General features: G+C 36.1%; 1 protein-coding gene across 5 annotated transcripts in view; it reads right to left on the reverse strand.

The window, feature by feature from the left end:
• Positions 1 to 22,812, reverse strand: part of LOC107666809 (rho GTPase-activating protein 33-like) — a 58,796-nt gene that overhangs the window by 23,627 nt on the left and 12,357 nt on the right. For 3 of the 5 annotated variants that reach the window (XM_016458262.1, XM_016458264.1, XM_016458261.1), the window contains exon 2: positions 1,201 to 1,292. In XM_016458262.1, the coding sequence (XP_016313748.1) occupies positions 1,201 to 1,292 (92 nt within the window). Of the gene's footprint in view, positions 1 to 1,200; positions 1,293 to 3,069; positions 3,105 to 9,174; positions 9,244 to 22,812 lie in introns of all 5 variants that reach the window. The other 2 variants (XM_016458263.1, XM_016458265.1) reach the window with 2 other exon arrangements.

A 22,812-nucleotide genomic window follows, 5' to 3' on the forward strand; every position in this document is an offset into this window, starting at 1 on the left:
CTATGTACATTTTCTTCAGCTCTAGTTTGTATTTTCAAGTTCCACCGAATGTAGAAACTCTCTAGGGCAGCTTTCAATAAGGACACCACAGGGAAACTTTGCATCCCATTATCAGTTATTTCAGGGGGAAGTGAAATTCAGTTCTTCCTGTTTTACAGTGTGTTCAGAGCTTGACAAACCTGAAGCTGAACTCAGTTTCTGAGCTGCAATGCTGACAGTAACATGGCCCTTTACTTCATTAACTATTAAACCAAAATATAGCCCATCACTTTTGTGTCTAAAACCTTTAAGGCTGTTTTACTCTTCATTTCAGTTGCTTGGTCTACACCTGAGTTTGAGGGTCCTGGTTACAATTCAAGTGGGTGTGGTTGCAAGGTGGGAACCTTAGTTAAAGGGGTCATATGATGCGATTAAAATTTTTCCTTTCTCTTTGGAGACCCCGGCCTCTGCTCACTATATGCCGCCGCTGCTTACTCTAGGCCGCCGTGTGTGACGCTGTGTTTCGTTGTGAAAGCGAAAAAACACATTTCATTACACCAAATACACAAAATAATGTTCTTTTTAGCAACATCATATGACCCCTTTAAGAAAGGTGCTTTAGAATAGAGCCCTATGATTTCCAATGAGAAAAAACAAGGACAGAATCGTGGAACCCAGTCATAAATATGGAATTTACTGTGTAATGTGGAATGTCAAGGAATTTGGCAAAGTTTGGATGAATAAATCAAAATGCTATACACAATCAAACTGCTAAAAGACTGCTATTGAAATATGAAGTATACATGTCTACTACACAAACTCAAGCACATGTGACGCTTGTGGTGTTTTCAGTGTCTGGCATCTTATATGAGGACTTGAACTTCATCCCCAGAGCTGCTCTAGCTCACTCATTGAAACATTATTTTAAAATAAGATTTTTCATAATTAACATCTGTTGTGTAGAACATCGTTTGTCAAAAAATTAAAGAAACTGTTCAAAATTTCATTTGACTGCAATTTAAAAGATTTGCATTAAATCATAAAACAGAAACCAGAAAAATTAAAAGATAACAATTTCTGAAAAAAAAATCAAACCTATCATAGGGCACTATTATTGTTACTGTTTTTTTTTGTAACATAATTCAAAATTAAATAAAATACAGAGAATTAGGTTTAAAAAAAAATTCATAAAGCCTGATGGAGAGACATGCAGTTTCTCACCTTTTGCTCATCTTCCCCTTCAAGTTGGCTGTGGTTCCCACCGATCGGGTCCCAGGCTCCCCAGAACTGTCCAGATTATCAGTGCTTCGAGCCTGAAGGACAGGGAATGAGAATATAGAAGAAACCGTTTTTATGATGGGTTCATTCAACAACACAAAGATCAAAGTCATCCCTGTTTCAAGAGCTAAAGTATGCATCATCTGAATTCAATGACAATCAACATACTTCGGAGAAAATAGATTAGAAATCCTAAATCAGCAGTGATATTACGGAGATGATTCTCTGAGGATTTATAAGGTCTCAAGCAGGTCACTTTGATTTTAATGTTCAAATCAAACTAAGAAAATTACTAAGGGAGCAGCAAGCAGCTTGTGAAGCGACCGGGACAGTTGTCTTCTGACCTCTGGTCTCATTTAGAATAAAAGCCAAGCGTTTACATCAAACTTCACACTTTGACCACTGGTGTGTGATCCAAGTGGCCATTTTTAAACCTCTATGCAAAATGAGTATCAGATATGAGATTTGTGATCGACAGCGATGCGCAGCAAGCGATAAGAGCATAAAAATATGAATCTTCTAATAATACATTTTGGTAACACTTCATTTTGATAGTCCACTTTAGACATTCTACTAACAGTAAGTAACTTTGCAACTACATGTCAGCTAGCAGTCATTAAGAGTATTAGTAGACTGTCTGCTTAATATCTTCTAACACTTTATTTGGATGGGTCCACAACATACAACATATGAGAAACGTTGCAAGTAAATGTCAACTTATTTTCTAACCCTAAACCTAACCTAACAGTCTACTCAAGAGTTAGTAGACATTTAGTTGCAAATTAATGAGAATTACTTGACATGTAGATGCAAAGTTACTTGTAGTTAGTGGGCTATCAAAACAGTGTAACTTAAATTTTTATTATTAATGCTGTGTATACACTTCAGAAATAGCATTTTTATATTTATAAATATCTAAAATAAATAAAAATAAAATCCAAATATATGTATTCAGATATGTAAAACAGAGAGAGAGAGATTTTTTTTTAATTATATTTATTGAGATGTATAGAGATCATTTAGATTATTATTAGTAGTATTTACCTACAAAAACATAAACAAATAATAAAAGGCACTTTAGATTATAAAAAGAACAAAACAAAAGGCCAAAACTTCAGCAACAATCATTTTATCAAAAATTATCTCATTTAAAATATCTGATGCAAAATCAAATTTTATGCCAACTGATTTTCCATTAAACAGCAAAATGTAGTTTTCAACAGACTTTCATTTTACTGTCTTTGCCTCAAGCTTACAGCTGATGTTCTTAGAAAATATGACGTGACGTACAGCTCTAAAAAGTTCAGAGCAGTCACTCAGTTTTAGAGTTCCGGCATTACAAAACTTCTGTCAAAAAAAACTGTCCTTGATGAATAAAAGCCCCGGTGAATTATGGCTCAGTCATGCAGATTAGTTCTGATAACAGCGGACCTGTCATGATGACTGTTTGAGTTTCATCCACCTGACAGGCAGTTTCGATGGAAACACTGCCATGGGAGCATTTGGTTGCGAGACAGCACTTCCCCGAACCCCTCGGGGGAAGCACAGATCTCTGCAGTCCTCCTTTAGGTTTGCACAACACCAAACAGTCACGGATGAGTTTAAACACTGGAATGAGGGATGACAAGAGTGGATCTGCCTGCTGCTTTACCCAAAGCAATCCTTGTTTTCTCACGCAAAGGGATGGCAAATTAGGAAAGGCCAGCGCATTGATAAGCCAATCATTTTAGAGGCGATGATCAGATTGATTGAAGCACTGTGCGTGTGGCAGTATGGGAGAAAGGAGGTGTCGGACACTTCTGTCAAACTTACCTTTATTGCTAGCTGCTCTCCCCTGGACAAGAAACCTTTAGAGATGGTCAGTAGTGCATAAGCATATTTAACAAGAATTAAACCTATACTGTACTGTTAAGCAAGCAGATGTGTGTGAACTTAGTGTGTTCCTATATAATCTCAAAGATAACAATAAACCCCTCAGTATGTGTGCTTACTTCTAGAAATAAGCAGAATGCAAAGCAAAAGCACTGGTGTCGTGTAAACAAATATTGTGTTTGGATTTGCATGCTGCAACTCTTAGAGGAGACAAGGAAGCAAAGCTGAAAACACTGACAGACTGGCCTCAAAAGGTAAAATCACTTCCGTCAACCTCTACCTGACCACAAGCCTCACAGTTCCTGATCAGAGTTATTATTGATAATGAAAACTGTTACAAAAACTAGGAAGAAGAAATCTAGCACTAAAAAGAATAAGTAAAAATGAAGTAATCTAAAGCTATAAACATGCACTAAAACATAAACAAAAACACAGAAACTGTACTGAGAAAATTATCTTGTATAATAAAATATGCATAGTATTTTATTATTTTATTTTTAATACTGACAATGCAATAAAAACCAAACAAAACCTAGGTGGTTTCCAAAAATACAAACAAAATAAAAACTATTAAATGAACAGGAAAAACTGAAACTAAAATTTAAAAATACAATCCAAAATAAAAACTTTAACTTGCCATTTACTAATAATACAAACAAAATAACTTTTTAAAGAATAATTTAAAACATGTAAATTATATATATATATATATATATATATATACATACACACACACACACACAAAATAAAATATAATTAAATATATATAAAATACAAAAATAGAGAAAGTAAATCTAGAAACAACTACTAAATTACTAAAAATAAAGATAAAAAAACAAAAAAAACAATTGGCCATTTTACAATTATAATACTATTTAGGAATAATTGAAAGTAATATAAAAAAGAAACATTTTCAAAAATATAACAGCCCTGCCCCTGATAAGTTAAAAAAGAAGAAAAAAAAAAAAATTCTTCTGACCCAACCTGCTTCCAGAACCCCACCTTCTCCATTTGGCTTTGAATTGAGCACACATTCCTCAATCCGATGAAATCTCGGCCCTCACAACACACGGCTTGAAGATCAGCTGAGATCTCAGAGGAGAGATGTCGGCCAAATCAGTGACAGTGAGAAGAGCTGCCTGCCAATGTCTCGCCTATAAATCAGTGGAAATATATTGCACACTTACACCGCAGTGCACAGGCATGTCTGAAGATATTAACTGGAGTCACACTGATTGTTTGTCAGTCATTATTAGGCAGCATTCCGTCTCTGTCCCTGACTGACACAAGGGTTATTGAGGTAGTCAACATTCCTGCAGCAAAAGCAGCATTTTTAGACACTATCCTGTATCTTTCTTAAAAACTGACAACATTTACTGTCAAAACTATTTTTGTTCCATTACCTTAATATAAATAAAAACAGACCCCATTTACATTCTTAATGTCCCCTGGTCTTACTGAATATGATTCAGCAATCTTTCATAAAAATATAAATGCATTTCTCCAACTGAAATTACTTTCTGCTGACATCAAGGATGGGGAAATATGATAACAACCAACATCATTTAGAACATATATACAGAAGGAAAATATGAATAATGCTTGCTGCAGAAGAAGTTGCTATGTGGTTGCTAGGGTGTTTTGGATGGCTGCTTATTGGCCCAAGATATTTTGGTCTCTAGATATGGCTCAGGGTTTGTCAAATCCCTAACCATGAGGAAAAGCAACAGTAATAGTCATGCTTGCTTAAGTATTCCCTTCTGAATATTGTGTTTCACTCAGAAATACACCACATCACAGAAGCTAAATATGTTGCGAATGCCATTTTAAGCTGTCTTGAAAGGTCTGGTCTGACATTCAAAGAAATATAGAAGTCCAGTACAGTTGAAGCGTTTGGAGTCAGTAAGATTTGAAATAATATTTTCATTCAGCTAGGACATGTTAAATTGATCAAAAGAGACAGTGAAGACATTTATAATGTTACAAAAGATTAGTATTTTAGAAAATCTGCTCTTTAGATCTGTCTATTCAAAGACAGCTTTGCGTCACAGGAATAAATAATATTTTAAACTACACAAAAATAGAAAACTGCCATTTTAAATTGTAATAATATTATTTGTTTTACAGTATTTTTTTATCAAATGAATGGAGCCTTGATGAGCACGACACTTGTTTTATAAATATTTGTTAAAATCTTACCGACCACAGATTTTTGAACGATAGTCTATATAGCATAATATGCTTAAAAAAACCCTGAAACTAATTAAAAGAACATCAAAATATTACTTGCTCAAAGACAAACTGATAAATATCTATGCTGAATGCTAATTCAAATCAATACACTGGTCCAAGTTTCATTGCATATTGTGTGCTGAAACCACGAGACTTGCCCGTCCAGCTGTGAAACGGTGCCGAACAAAACACGCCTGGATCTCCAAAGAGGCAGCAAGCTTTTATTCAACCCACAATAAAGACTACATTTCAACCTTCAAGTGTTCCTCATACAACGCTGCGGGTATTACTGCGTGTAGCGACGGTAAACGCAGCTGGTTTTAACCAAGGCCGCAGTGATGTTATGCAAACACGCACCTGGCGGACCTGCTGTAGGATTTACAGCAAACGACACACCTGACGGCTGGCATACGGGTTCACCTGAGATAAACCTGGGATGGAAACATGCTAATCAACCACGTCCATCTAGAACATCTCTTCTCTGCTGTACGATAAAGTAGGCATAACTTGCACTAGTCTACCAAACCTTCTTAACCAGTCAGTAAAGCCGGCCAATCCATGCCGTTTCTCTTGTGGTAACCTCATACATGTTCTCCATGACTGGTTTATGTTTCTCTGACAGACGCTGTTGAACACAACACACAGAAGACTGCTCTCGACAGCTGATTCAAATCGTACATGTTAAAAACATAAAAGCACTCAAATTTATAATGCATTACCCAGCCAACCAATTAAACCCTAAGCCAACTAGGTAAATATTTCCACATTCAAACACTGAATCTTCCTTGCTCTCAGATTGCTTCATACCTTGAGCATTCTCTTCCTCTTGAACATTTCTTCTGTTGTTGATTCCGTGAGGCAGAACTACGGAGGTCAACAAGGTCGAGTACTAGCCACACTTTAGTTGTCATCACCTCTCTACGTCATCGCTTCACCGATTCAGATGCGTCCACGTTCGTTCTCCTGTGGTCGGACCCTCCACAGATACGTGCAGATGGGTGGGCTTTCCTTGGAGATTTCCATAAGCAAAAATTAAATGAACTCTCTCGTCACACACTCGTCTATCTAGCCTTTCTTACCGTCTCAGACACACAAAAAGCTCACGTTCAGAGGCACCTGTTGAATATTTGATGTGGCGATCTGAACGCTGGGTTAACGCCAGGCCTCTGTAACTCCTCAGCTGTTCGCAGGAAGAGAAGGGCTGCTCGTATGACAGAGCTTTTGTGCAGTTCTCTCCACTCGTTTTTGGACATGTTAGGGATGTTCAGGCTCTCTTATTTAGGTGTGTCCTCCTGATAGTTCAATAAAGAAATATAAATACATCCCAGTTTAAACTAGGGCTGCACCATTGATCAAAATATAACCAAAATTGCGATATGGCTTAGTGTGCTCATCTAAAAGGCTGTAATTCAATATAAAAGTTTAACGTTCAAAAGTGAAGATATTAAGACAGCCATAAATATTGTAATTTTTACAGTTGTAATGTAAAATAAATATTACTATATTATATCTCAATTACTTTTTTAAAATTTACAGTGAAAATTTTCTTATTTTGTTTTTATTTAATTATTATTATTGCTGTTGTATTATAACCATATGGAGGTATAATCACAAGATTTTGGCCATATTGTGCAGCCGTATAAACAAAAACAGCAAACCTGGATTTTTTTCAATCGCATTTTAAATCACAATTTTTATCAGAAAAACTAGATTTCCTCCCAAAATCGTGCATCCTTCATTTAAACTGTTGGCTGAATGACTTAAGATGAAAAATCTTCAGCGTCGATCTAGCAGGCATCTGTTTGCAGTTCTCTGTAATCTGTCGTATTTCTGAGCGAAACAGGATAAAAAAATTGGTGCTATATATCTGAATGGGACCAATAGGTTGAAGAAGAGGAGTTATAAAATAAGAAGGATGACAAAGTCAATAAGACACAATATGCATTAAGAAAGTAAATTGGGTCAGTTTTGATTTCATTGAGACTTTAAAAATTAGATCACTATATCCTTATCCCTCCATCTAAAATAAATGGTTTAGGCCACAACTTCCGAGCATCCAATCTGACCCTGGATTTTCATACATCAGAAGTCAAAGTCCTGACTACTAAAAGCCCATTCCGGTCATCCAATAATCAATGTCCTGTTGACGCTATGCACAGTTTACCTGTCTTTTCACCTGCTTTCCAGAAGATACGCACAGACAACTCACAAACAAGGGCTCTTCCAACTCAGTCAGACATTTGAAGTAAGATACAGAAGGAAAGGCAAAAAAGGGACACAGAGCAGGAACATGCACACAAACAAAAGACACGAGTCTCATTCACAAGCATGTCTTTCATATAACCAGTGTTTAATAAAAGTTAAATTTATCACATATTTATTTGAAATTCACAATAAAACTCATTACATTACAGAACTTTTGTAGCTTTGAAAATAAACTTATTGTAGGATCACTTATTTATTTCTTTTTTTAAGGTTTATTTTTGCCATTTTCGCCTTTTATGACGATAGGACAGATCAGAACTGACAGGAATTGAAGTGGCAGAGAGATAGGGGCGGGATCGGGAAAGGTCCTCCAGTGGGGAGTCGAACTCGGAAAGCCTGTTGCGCAATGGTGCTAAATGTCGGCGCGCTGTCCACAAGGCTATCAGCACTGATGTAGGATCACTTAGTTGACATAGAATATATGAAACTAAGTTCAATTAGACTTATTGTAGAATCACTTTTATTATATTATAACCAGGGTTTGAAATTAACACCCGCCAACCCGCCAAATGCGGGTAAAAATCAGCTGTGGCGGGTAAACGCTGTCAAATCACTAGCCAATTTGGCGGGTTACTTTTCGTAAATTATGTTTACTAATTAATTTCTTGAGGAAGTTCATGTAAGCCAAATCTGCACAGATTTAGTGTAAATACTGAACTCGAGACTCATCATGATATATTAAATAAGCCTAATTGCGCAGCATCTGGGCATATCTATCTTACCCAGCGATGTAGCTACTGGCCATCGGGAGCACCGGGACATTCCCGGTGGGTTGATCGCCGAAGCGAGGGAGACCTTATATTAGGCGCCGTTTTTAAATTACAGCCCACGCGAAACTGCAAATGTCGCGCATCCAGTGTGGACAGCCTCAAGCTGTTGGCTTACCTCCTGCCTTTTTTTCATAATTTATTTGTTAAATATTTTTGGCTAGTAGAAATTATGAATGGCCGGTAACTTAAACATTTAGTAGCCAAATTGGCTGGTGAGTGAAAAAGTTAATTTCAAACCCTGATTATAACCAAGTAACTAAATGACCCTACTAAGTCTAATTTCAAAGCAACAAAAGTTACAACAGTTCAAGTCAGAATGAGTTCTGCATTAATGCAGCCGATAATGTTGTCTAGGACTACATAAAAAAAGTATTTTGCATTTCAACTAGTTTTGAAATTGGAAATGGAAAAAAAGGACATGCAGAGACTGACAAATATAGGAGAGGTTGTACGAAAGCCCTTATATGGACATGGGCGTGTATTATGCTAATAACTTTATGAAGACATGCCCTCCCTCATTTAGAATAATCTGGATTGATCAACAAATGACGGTAAAAATTCACAATTACGAGTGAATGAGACCCAAGAAGGTGAAAGAGACATGCACAGTTAAGAGGATGGGTTCAAACCCTGCGATTCGCCAAATGCATCTGAATCATCTTAATGCAGCGTTTTATCAGTTTACTGTTCCTCTCGCTCAGTTCATAACTGTATAAATGGAGTCAGAGTTGATCCCATCCTGTGCGTGAAGTGCGTTTGGCTGCGGAGCGGCACTTACCGGACATGTCTGCCAGGCTCATCGTTCTCACAAACATGGCGCATTTCCGAACCCACTGGGGTCCTGACACTTGACACAGAAAAGGAGAATAAAGGCCATTTAAATGTCAGCCATGAGTCTGCACTATAATCTCAAACACACAAGAAGCTGCCATAACCCAAACACTGTGGATTATGAAAATGCATGAATGGGCCAGCATGATTACAGCAAGAACAGTGAGGATGGCTTATATGGGAAGACATATTGCATCAGCTCAATGTGCAACTAGTGGACACTTGTTTTACTCATATTTAGTTTTTCAATACAGTTTTATTCCCCTCAAGCTAAGGTTTTAGCTACCTTTTGGTGTTTAAATCTGGATTTTCGTACCACAATAATTTAACTATCCTGACATTTATACGTTTTGTCTGGCCAGCGAGAGAAATAAAAGCAGTGCATGAATGATTTTAAGAGTTTGTCTTTAATTAACATGTAAATTAACTCCTGTAATGATGTGAAATGCCTTGTGCTTTACGAGGTCAGTCTCATGTAGAGCTGAACTGCAGACTGCAGTAAACAAACGCAAAGAATCCATGAGACCTCCGGGCAGGAATTCTCTTGTATGGGGAGTATTCTGCAACCATGGCAACGAGTGATGTAGGAATGGACTGTTTTTTTGTAAGAAGCATTTTTCGGCCCATGTGAGAGTTGTGCCAAGTTCAGCCAGTTAACAAAGACTTTAAGGCCAAAAGCCTACTTAAGTACACAAAACATGAACATTGGCCAAGGCACTGCAAGCACGCTGATCCGTTCTACATAATACACATGCTTTATTGAGTTACAACAAACCTCTGTCTGTATATCATTTAACTAACTTTCTCAGCAAGAATATCTTTAAACTGGAGCTCCGTTATGACATTAGCTCTACTGAAAGAGAAAACTAACCACAGATGGCATTCGTTTATCCTAATTTGTGCCATAGTGCTTCTTGCAGTAATGCTGATGCAACATGGTACTTGTGTGTTAATGTAGTTGTTTGGAGCACATTCAGGTCATACACTCCAAAGAGTCAAAAATAAAGAAAAAAACTGATTTGAATCTAGCTAGTTAGACTAGCTAGTTAAACAAGCACTTATTTTATGCATTACTTAATTCACAAAAAACATTAAGTAAAAAATAAAGCATTAAGACTTCTAAAAGATGATTTTAAAGATTTGTACAAGAAGCTAACATGCAATTATCAATAAAGCAGAAATCTTTAGCATGTCAATATCAGTCAATATCTTCATATATATATACACAGTATATATGAAGAGTTAATTTGCAAAAACAGATAACTTTTAACTATTTTCAAAAATCATGTTTTTCATTGTGCATTCTAATTAAACTCAATCAAACTGCAATTGGTAAAAGTAAAGTAAAAATAACTAAAAAAATACAGCTAACTAACACAATAAAACAATGAAAATATGATAACAATAAAAAACATGATTTTTGAAAAACAAAACAGAGTTATCTGTTTTTGCAAATAAACTCTTCATATATATGACCCTGGACCACAAAACCAGTCATAAGTAGCACGGGTATATTTGTAGCAATAGCCAACAATAAAATTGTATGGGTCAAAATTATCGATTTTTCTTTTAAGCCAAAAATCATTAGGATATTAAGTAAAGATCATGTTCCATGAAGATATTTTGTAAATTTCCTACCGTAAATATATGAAAACTTAATTTTTGATTAGTAATATGCATTGCTAAGAACTTCATTTGGACAACTTTAAAGGCAATTTTCTCAATATTTTCCTCTGACGATGATTCAGTTCAATTTTAAAGTTTCATTTGATTCTGTTATTTTGCTCCGAATCATGATTAGGGCTGGTTGACATTAATATTTCCCACTTTTGAGGTATATATTACCATTCACAAGTCTGAGGTCAGTATTTTTTGTCAAACATTAATAAACAAAACAAAAAAAAACTAATAAATAAAATCTTTAGTAATCCACCCATGCTACTATAAAATGCCTAATAAAAAAATGTAAATAAGGAACAAAAAATATCCTACTAGATAAACAAAAATTCTGAGAAATAGAAATGTCAGTATATGCACAGCAATTTTACTTGACTGTTACAACATTCTTATAAGACTGTAACAGAAACTAAAATAGCAACCCTTTATTTGTAAAGTGTTTTATCATTCAAAAACAGGCATTACCTCACACTATTCAAATACAAATGTAGCACCAGTATAGTATATTACAAGTACATTTTTACTAAGCGGATGTTTGTGGGTCACCATAGTAAAACTGTCAGCTGTCGTTTGAACGCGGCCGAATTGTGCTGATATGGAGAAGAGCGAGAGAGGCTTATTATAGAGAAGTCGTGCTGTCAAAGTCCGTACCATCATGTGGGCAGCATCTCTATAGTAACAGCGCTGGCTTTGGCCATGAAGAAAGGCTCAGCGCGTGTGTGTGTGTGTGTGTGTGTGTGTGTGTGTGAAAAGGGTGAAACCAAATGGTTGTTAAATAAAGAAACCAGGATGGATGTAGAGAGAGAAATATTCAAACGAACAGTAGGCTTTGTTTGTGTAAGTGTCACACAGTGTTTGAGGTGTTCCTGGTAATAACCACACTAAAAACGCACAGCCCGAGCCGTGTCCAGCAAAGCACACGCTGTGAAGTCTGCCTGTAGGTGCGCTGGATAAAATGGGTCACACACACACACTATTATTGTTAATTCCTCCCGCTGTCTCTCTGTGCTGTCAGATCATGAGTAGTTCTGCTGCACACACACACACACACACACACACACACACACACACACACACACACACACACACACAAAACAACTGTGTGCCATTTGACCTTGAGAGCAGGAGTGTAAATATTTGCTCTGATAATGATTCAATTCAATCATTTTAATGATTCAATTTAATCATTTTAAAGTTTCATTTGATTCAGTTATTTTGGTCTGATTCATGATTAGGGACACACACACACACACACACACACACACACACAAAACACTACTGTGCCATTTGACCTTGAGAGCAGGAGTGTAAATATTTGCTCTGATAATGATTCAATTCAATCATTTTAATGATTCAATTTAATCATTTTAAAGTTTCATTTGATTCAGTTATTTTGGTCTGATTCATGATTAGGGCTGTGTTGATATATTAAATATTTCCTATATTTTCAAGATATATACTATAATTCAAAAGTCTGAGGTCAGTAAGTTTTTTTTTTTTTTCATTTAGCAAGGATTAATTTAATTGATCAAAATTGAAAGTAAAGACATTTTTACAAAAGCTATTTATTCCAAATAAATTTTCAACATTGATAATATTAAAAGTTTTGCGAGCAGCAAATCAACATATTAGAGTGATCATGTAACATAGAACTTAGCTTTACATCACAGGAAAAAAAAAAACATTTTAAAATACATTAAAATACAAAAATAATTATTTAAAATTGTAATAATATTTAACAATATTATTGCATTTTTTTCTCAGCCTCAGTGAGCATAAGAGACTTTTTTCAAAAACATTAAAAAAAAAAGTTACTGAGCTCAAACTTCTGAATGGTTAGTATAAAATTAAGCAACATCATGAATCTGTTGTGATTTTAATGCCCTTTATTTCACCATTATGTTTTCTAAAGAATGTTTTTTTTTTCTATAGAAGTTTGAATCATTGCCATTAATCTGTCTGTTTAAATGAATAAATTCATAACAATTCAAATCAACCTAAAGATTCAAATGCATCATTATTCATTAATGTTCACAGAAGTCACTGTCTGGCATGTTTTAAATATTAAAATGTTTTAGTAAAAATATATGTAGGTAAATATAGCTATACTATATACTATACTGAATTGTGAAAAAATGTACAGTATTTTACTTCACATTTTAAATTCAGTTTGGAAATTATGGGAAAATAATATCATCTAAAGGTCACAAATGAGCAATCAGCCCTATTCAAATCAAATATTTGAAAATATAGTTAATTATTAATTTAAAAAATGCATTCCATTTTCATCAGATCATTTTTAGTTTGCTAAATTTTTACACCCCTACCTGCGATCCACATAGATTCTCTCCCTACAAGCTCTGATTAAAGACACGCTGCAGTTAAAAAACATGGGTTTGGAGAGTTTGACAGTGCTAACAGAACTAATGACTGGAAAACACAACCCTCAGATGTCACCAAACTGGAACTGGCCATTACGATCATTGTTTTTCGGTTGCCGTTGCTCGCAGCAGGTGTCCTGGATCTGACCTCGAAACAATACAATAGGACAGCAGCCATTAAGTCACTCAAGCAGAAGAGGCTATACAGGCTATTGTCAATTGTCTTGAAGAGTCGCCACCCCAAAACCCCACCTCCAAATCTCTAAGACTAAGCAGCTTTTTCCCAAGACCATTAAAAGGCAGATTATATGCACAGTTTGTGGATGCCATTTCAGAAAAAGCCCAAGCGAGCATATTCCAGTAAAATGTAATGGTCTGATGGGAACGCTAGCCTTGCAAAGAAGCACTGTGTGCTACTATAGTAAAGTGATGGTATCAGATGGCAGTACCATAAAAGACAACCATATTTACATATGATAACATTTACATGGAATTTTAAAGAACATCATGGGATTGTGAAGGCGCCATAGGAACACTACCGTATTTTTACTGTACTTTCAGTGGAAAGGTGAACCAGGTGAATTTGGAAATGGATGCACAAATATGTCTAGCAAGGTATAGGCGGAGGGTGAACCGAGTCCAGGGTAAGGCTAAAAGCAGGCAAATCTATTAACTACAAACATCATAAACCCGTCTTTTTAGGCAAGAACCAGATATGGGTGTCATGTAGGCTAATAAAATATTTTTAATGGGACTGAATTTGTATTTAACGTGATTACAATTTAATAAAAGCTTTAGAAATTGATAATTATAATGTTTCATGTCCACGGATTTTCCAAACAGTGAATAAATTATACAGCCTACAGAAAGCGAGCGAAGAACATTATCACTAACTTTGATCTATCGAGAGTTCAAGCGCTCACACAAAAAAAAAACAGAACTATCGTTATAACCTGTGAAGCTGTCTACACTGTGAAATGAATATCTTACTTACATTGTACGTACATCTGCACTTTGTTGTTTATGATGAGAGAATTCACGAGGGTCCGAATTCAGTCAGCGAGCACACGCGCTCAACAAAACTCAGTGATGAGTCATCTGAATGCCTCTGATTGGCCATTGCCTTCCTAAGCTCAACAGAATCATGTGTGATTGGTTATAATGCGCAACACTGTAAAAACGCTTAAAAAGAAAAACGGTGCAACATGAGCAGATCTTAATTTAATGCCACAATTGACACTTTCCATTTATTTCCCCTTTGTTAGCAACAGACGTAATAGATTTAATTTATTTGTGCAGGGGGATTTTTTTGTCCAATTTAGTGGCATTTTTGCTCCAAGTCCCCGAGGCCAGGGGAAGGCTAAGCCTGAATCATTTTAGTGAATCAGATTTGTTCAAATCAAAAGATTTGTTCAGTGTTTTTCAGACATTCCTGCAAAGCAATTTGCATTGCATTTTTGTAATTGAATATATTTTTTGTTAAATACTACAGTTTATTATTGTTTCTGATTTCAGATTATATAGACAAATGTAGTGCTGTGTATGCCACTTGAAATTTAGTCAACTGATTGCCAAATCTCTGAATAATGAATCCGTTCAAATTAATCATTAAAAAGAATAGTCTCAAAAGAGCTATTTGTTTGTGAATCACTAATTGACAACCACTGAATGGTTGTGGTATATCAGATATACTGGATAATGGATAATTTTGCATAAGCATTAGAGATGCCAAACAGAGCTGAAACACTAAATTCATTTTAGTGAATCAATTCATTTGGACAGTTCCGATTCAAAAAAGAATCCAGAGATTTGTACAACTTCTTGACAGTGTTTTTCAGACATGCCTGCAAAGCATTTTGCACCATATTTTTGTAGTTAAACAGTAGTTTTTGTAGTTTTATAGTTTGTAGTTTTTTTAGTTAAATACTACTGTTTATCTATGTTATCTGTGTCAGATTATGCAAATGTTATGTTGTTTACATATCGCTCACCTCAGTTTTCTACTTCTTGGAATAATCAATAAGTTCAATTGAATCATTAAAAATAATACTCTCCAAAGAACTTCTTCTCACTAATTTACAACCATTCAAACATACTGAAGAATGTTAGATCTGAGTATCAAAGGTGTCATTGGCCTAAAAATTAAAAATTCTAATAATAAAAACCATTTGTCATTAGCAAAGCTTACTTTCGATCAATATTTCTCAACTGGTTTTTCTTCAGCACCCGGATTTTACATTGGAAATCAAGTAGTGACTCAATAACAGAATAATAGCAGAATAAATCCTTAAAGGGGTCATATGATGCTCCTAAAAAGAACATTATTTTGTGTATTTGGTGTAATGAAATGTGTTTATGCGGTTTAAGGTTCAAAAAACATTATTTTCCACATACTGTACATTATTGTTTTTCCTCTATGCCCCACCTTTCTGAAATGCATTGATTTTTTCAAAGCTCATCGGTCTGAAAAGCGAGGTGTGCTCTGATTGGCCAGCTATCCAGTGCGTTGTGATTGGCCGAATACCTCAAGCATGTGACGGAAATGTTATGCCCCTTACCATATTGTGATGATGCCCTGTCCGGCCGGAGCAACGAGACAAAAACATTAAAACCCATTATAAACGAGGCATTTGTTGCATCCAGTGGGGACATAATTACGGATTATAATGACTTCTACTGTCTTTTTACGCGTTGCGTTGCATCGCACCACGTAAACATAAAACCATGTCTGCATTTGTGATCGGAGAAATTACAAACAACAAGTGCTACTCTACACTGCCCAAAAAACTCACGTTTGAATCGTCAGTGGCAAATTATTTAAATATAAAAAACGTACTTACAGTCTGTGAGTCAGAACAGCCGGCATTGTAGTCTACTCTACCAGGATCAGGAAACAGTCCTCCATAAAATGTGCTGGACACATCTGAATATTTGGGTTAAACTGTTACAATGAAACAGCGTCACACACCGCGGCCTTGAGTGAGCCGCGGCCTAGAGTGAGCGGAGGCCGGTTTGAGTGAGCAGAGGCGGGCGGGCTTAAGAACGGCACGGCCGGCGGATTCGACGAAGGAGCGTCCTGCGGGCTTGCGGCAACTCATATGACCCCTTTAAAATCTAATAATTTTAAATGTTTAATATTCCCATAAACTGTACAGATACAGAAAACATGCAAAATTATGAACTTGACATAAGCAAATGGACAGTTTTCGTTTCTACATTTTATTTTCATAAATATCCCAGCCAATTCAGCACAGATCAATGTCTCATTTTTGGGTCATGACCCACCAGTTGAGAAGCACTTCATAAGGTTCCCTTCTTGCCTTTCATTTCTACCATGCTGTAAGGAACTTCCTCTCCATCCCTCACCTCATGTGGTCCTGTAAATTTCTGTTGTGTTCGACTCTCCCCCACAGACCTTTGACCTCAGAACAAAGCAGCCTTGGCCTTCCCATTCACCCATGGCTTCTAAGGGCCCCTGGACCCCCCTACTCCTTCCTCGGCCCCTTCTTAAAGATCCCACCCAACCCCCAGCACTCTAAAGGACCTCATTCATAGATCTACTGCTATCCACGTCTGTCCCTGAATGCTCACTCGGGGAAGCAACTGCTCCGAAACCTCCATCTACACTCCCCTCAGATTCTAGCACGGGGCAGAACTCATGTGCCCGGGATGACAAGGGACAACTGGGGATTGGGTATAAGCAAGGTCAAATGAATCATGGACATTCCTGGAGTGGATCTTAGAAACTCTGCTCCCACGTGGCGCTGTAACCCCCCTTCTCACGTTCTGTCCTGCTTTCTATGGAGAATCAGGAAGACTCAGAAGCGCTGCCGGCATACTAAACACTCTCTCTGCATCCCAGCTGGGGCCACGTGAGAGTCGGAGGAAGAAAAGACCACAAAAAATTAGGAAATGATGGAGAGAGCCTGGGAGAGAAGAAGTATCTGCAGTTAGACAAAGTGTTTATCTGTTTGCATGAGCATATTTGAGTGAATAAGTGGCAATGATGAAATGAAACACTGTGAAACTCTGACAAAGCAGATCGTAATAGCATGAAAGTTGTCAACAGATTAAAATAAATGCAATTAAATCACATGATTTTTGTCTCAAAGTTTGGATTTTCTCAACTTTACCTCAAATATTTTAAACTGAACTAAACGAAAACTATACTCTGAAAGGGGGGGGGTCAAATTACATATTTTTCATATTTTATTATTATTATTTGTATTTTATTATTAATACATTTAAATTAGTATAATTTAAATTAGTCATTTATTTTAAACAGGCAAAAAACAAGCATTTTATTATTATTATTATCATCGTCGTCATTATCAATATTATTATTAATTAATTATTCTAGATAAATTAGGCATTATGAAGGTCTTTCTTTACTATTTACTGAAAAACCAGACACATAACTATCATTCCAATTAAATACTACAAATGTCAAACTAAGGGAATAGCTCATCCAAAACATACCGTCATCTCATTTTGACCCCATATAAATTTTCTTTCTGTTGTGAAACACAAAATGTGCTGTTAAGCAGAATATTCAAGGTCTTTTCCATATATCAAAAGTGGATGGTCACGGAAAAAAAAGTTTTTATAAAGATCTCGGCAGTACATTAGGGTTGTGACGGTGAGGAAATTTTCCCACCGGTTAATCGACGTGTGACAACACCGGTAATACCGGTATCACCGAGGGGGCAGGGCGTTCCCTCTTTTCCTTCGCTTTTAAATAGCTTAAAAGCGCCGTGCGCATTTTACTTTCACTTTTGAATTAGCGGCAGTTCGGCAACAATTGCTTGAATGCAACAACAAAATACAACGTCAAACTCACTTTAGCGTATATATAAAACATAGAACTTTTATTAACAAAACAAATAAAAATATACCATGCTATAGGGCAAGCTATGCCTAATATAAAATAACAAATAACTTACATAAAGTTTAATAGGTATTAAAAACTGGAAATAAGTAAACATTCACCTCACCTCACTCTTCTTGTCAGTCAGCTCGAGTCACTCTCCTCACTGGATAAATGAAATCTGATCTGTGTGATGCGACTGTCGTTCGGCACGCTGCATTGAGCAGCCGTGTTCAGTTTTTAATTGTAGCGTCTGTTCTTTTACTGAACTAAATGATTTTTATAACTAATCAAAAATCAAAACAACGGTGGGGGTCGGTGACGTGGTGGGCAAGTGACGTAGCCGGTGTTGCGGCTTAACACCGGTATCACCGTCAACACCGTCTATCGCGGCAAGCCTACAGTACATATCAACATCCACTTTCATTTTATGGAAACAAGAAGCTCATAAGCTCACTTATTCAGACTTGCTTCTCCTTTTGTGTTTCGAAGAAAAAAAAAAATAATAATACAGGGTTGAAATGACATAAGTGTGAGCACATGACAATTTTTATTTTTGGGTGAATTATTATTAACTGTGTGAAAACATATAATGTTTGTAAAATGGTACAGCTTTTTAAATATCTGAAAGTACACTCTTAATATCAGTCAGTCAAGCATTATTACCGGAAAACCCGGCAGTTCTTAAAAGCTGAAGAATTCCAAAGGAACTCCGTTATTTTTACAGGAAAATACAACAAAGTATATAGTTTACATGTAGCGCATCAATTCTGCATGTTATGTAAGACTCTCGCTCGCTCTTGCTCTTTGCGCTTGTGAGAGAAAGCGACGGCGAGTTGTGCGCCTTCACACTAGAGTTTACGTTACGCCAAATACACAAACACAGGTGCGCTGCGCATCCATTCAAATGAACTGAAAAATATCAGATCGCTTGACGGAGAGTGAAACTCTGAAGCGCTCAGTCAGAGTGTTCTGTGAGTGAAAATATATCTGTGCTAATCATATACTCAGCCTCCAACTCACACACTGGCGAGTAAAATCTGAGAATTTATTAGCCATTGGCTAATATTAGACATCATTTAGTCACCCAGAGTGAAGATTTAGTCACAAATGCGAGTGATTTACTCGCAATGTAGAGGGTTGAGTTAGCACATTAGCATCCACAGAGAGCTACATACTGATGTATGGCATGTATGTAGTAGTGGTGGGGGTGGGCAAAGGCCATTTGTGTTGGCACAAAGTTCCTCTGGGCACGAGTTCAAAGCAGCTGCTTTTACAGGACCTGCGACTGTTTTAGAGCTTTTACTTCATTCATTCAGAATAAAACACAGATAAATGAAGTGTAGCGAGGAATGCAAAACCGCTCCATGCTGAACGCAGAAGCGAATGCTATGACGTGATGGGAAACTTGGAGGCTGAAACTTAAGATTGTGTTGAAACAGACTCTAAAGTCCATAGGCTGTCTGAAAAGACAAAAAAACTCACCATTTCATTTGTGTGTTAAACACACAGACCTCACGGACATTAAATTCAGCTCTGTGCAGTGTGACGAAAGGCTGAGCCACAATATAAACCCGCCAAAGGAAATGCAACATACCCACAGAGAGAAGAGAGTTTACATGAGCTGAGAAAGAGAAGATACTTCCACATACAGGCTAAACAACAACGATTTTCTTTGCTGGACCAGTTTCAGACCAGTAGTTCAGATTTGTACTAGTCCTGCCAACATTTTAAAACTGTTTTCTTGACCAAAAAACATTTTAAAACAAATAATTCATTTTCTACTTTGGACTACTAGTCTGCAATTGCTAATAGTCTGCAATTACAGCTACAAATGTATGAACTTATATATATATATTTGTTTATTTAACAACAACAACAAAAAAAACAAAAAAAAACAAAAAACATTTTTCCTGGAAAAAGAAATTCACCACACGTTACTGATGAAGAACTATTTCAAGTCAATAGTCAATTTTGTATGCATATGCTTTTTACAAAATTACAAAATTTTACAAAATTACAATTATAAGATATAAGATCATTCAGTTTGATATTTGCTAAAGAACATCAATGTTTTCATGGTGAAATCTTCTTGAAAAACATCCATTAAGGAACTTTCTGAATAAAACTGTTGCCTTTTAGTATTAAAAACAGCACAGTGTAATTAAAAAAAAACTTAGATGTTTGAGACTAGTAAGCTTATTTGTTTTTGAAGAAAAAGTATAGGTTATACATTCATTCAGTATGGATTCATTAAATTGATTAATAGTGGTAATAAAAACATCAATTATGTTACAAAATATTACTTTTTCAAATAAATGCCGTACTTTTGAACTTTCTGTTCATCAAAGTGTTACAGTTTCCACAAAAATATTACGCAGCACTACTTTTTCCAACATTAATAATAATCAGAAATATTTGTTGAGCAGCAAATCAGCATATTAGAATGGTTTCTGAAGGAAGAAAGGTAAATAATGTTAAGTAAATAATGTTCATTCTGGGCTTATTTACACTTTTTAATATTCAGTATTTTAAAACATCATAGAAAAGCAATTGTTTAAGCAAAGCATTAAAACACACATTGTCAACAAACCTAGGAAGCAGGAACAATGCAGCACAGGCCCGATAACCACCAGCTACAAAATTCTCTCTCACAACATCATTCTTAATGACAGGGTGAACGAGGTCTTATCCCTAAAAAGAATCTATGAGATTCAGTGAGAAAATCTAAAGATGTGCAAGAATGAGACGCGCAGACTCTCGTGGTTGAACTGTGACTCTGTGTCATTTGCCCCAGGGGCGTCAGTGCCAAGGGCCATTGGAGCTTATATCGAAGCCTGAGAAAGAGGTCACTGGCACAGCTGCGTCTGCTCAGGAACAGGTCATGAAATACGTAATACCACAGAATATTTACCACAAAACCAGTTAAAAGTTCTTTCTTGACCAACAACCTATATTTTAAAACCTGTATTGTACCACTTAATTTGTTAATGTCCAATGGCAAAAATGCGTATTATAAAAGGGATTTCATTCTGATAGTTCTTGATCTATTATCAGTAAACAATTAATAATAAACAAAGACTTTAACTGCAATTGAACCTGCCAACAAGAACAATGTTTGTAGCTTAAAAACCAGCCATAAAAATTTCTCTAGATTACCTATTGTCAAAAGGTTTTATGCACTTTTTGTTAAAGGGGTCATATGATGCGATTTAAAATTTTTCCTTTCTCTTTGGAGTGTTACAAGCTCTTGGTGCATAAAGAAGATCTGTAAAGTTGCAAAGACTAAAGTCTCAAATCCAAAACACATTTCATTACACCAAATACACAACATTTTTAGCAGCATCATATGACCCCTTTAATAAGTGCATCAATGTCAGAAACTATGAAAATGTTTTGTTTTTGTTTTTGACATACCTACATCAACTGCAAAACATCTTTAACCAAACCTTTATTTTTTGGCCATATTTAGATCATTTGCATTGGTCAATAATTGTGTCCACTTGGTCAATCATTATTAGTTGTTAGTACTTAATAGTTCCCCATCATGTCATTTCCGCAATCTACTGAAAACCTCAGATTATGCATGGTTTCCATTTTCAAATGTGAACATTTTAGTAAAAACTGCATAACTGCAAAAAATTCAGGCAATTGCAATATGCAAGACTTCTCTCTAGTCATCAGCTGTTTACAACTTTACCACATCTTTGTCATTTATAGTCATGGAGCATAGTATTTGCTCTTAAAACTGCAGTAGGTTTTAGTAGAAAGTTTGATGCAAATCTGTGAAAGACTCACAAAAGCCTGCAGAACTCCAGTACATCTTAAACATCATCACACAAGCACCATTTCAAACTTTGAGTTCACTTTGTTCCTTTGTTAAAATCTGAAGTTTTCTTTGAGCTTGAAGCCCAGACACTGCCCTGAGGCGAGAGCAATTTAAAACACAAGAGAAATACAAAGCTACCAATCTACAACATCACTGTCAAGTTTTCACGTTTGGACAGGAACTGAAGCAGAGACGAATATGCCGCTCAAATGCCCGCCAGTCGCTCATTTTGATGATTCAGGATAACTGTAGGGCCGCTACAGGGCTCAATAATTGATGTGAATGAAATATTAGTTCTCCATTTAAAACACCCCAAATCTTAAAAGGGACTTTTCAAAGAATGTCAATTCTGTTATTCAAAACCAAACTTCTGTGAAACATAAAAAGAGAAGTTTAGCAGAATATTCACGCTGCTCTTTTTCACACAATAAAAGCAACTGGCCAGGAACATTTTCAGTGATTAAGGAATTTTGGTCAATTCCTCACACAAAGCTAGGGGTGTGGAATATCACCATTTTTGATATTGTCTCCACGAGTTCTGACATGTGTTTTTTCTGAGCGTACACCTGAAGCGCAAACACACTAAAATACACACAAGGTTTACATAGGGCTGGACAATAATTCAATATCAATATGTATCGCGATATAATTTTTTTCAATAACGGTGATATGATTTTTAAACACATTTCCGATATTTCGATATACATTACCAGTTTCCCATACATTGATTTATTTGTGCCGTTTGACTTCGTTGAATAAACATGAGCACTGCACGTTTCAAAATCATAACACGGCGCGGGTGTTTTATATGAATGTATCTCTGAAGGGAAT

This window comes from Sinocyclocheilus anshuiensis, unplaced genomic scaffold (assembly GCF_001515605.1).
Source record: "Sinocyclocheilus anshuiensis isolate Anshui unplaced genomic scaffold, SAMN03320099.WGS_v1.1 scaffold267, whole genome shotgun sequence".
In the NCBI taxonomy this organism is placed as follows: domain Eukaryota; kingdom Metazoa; phylum Chordata; class Actinopteri; order Cypriniformes; family Cyprinidae; genus Sinocyclocheilus; species Sinocyclocheilus anshuiensis.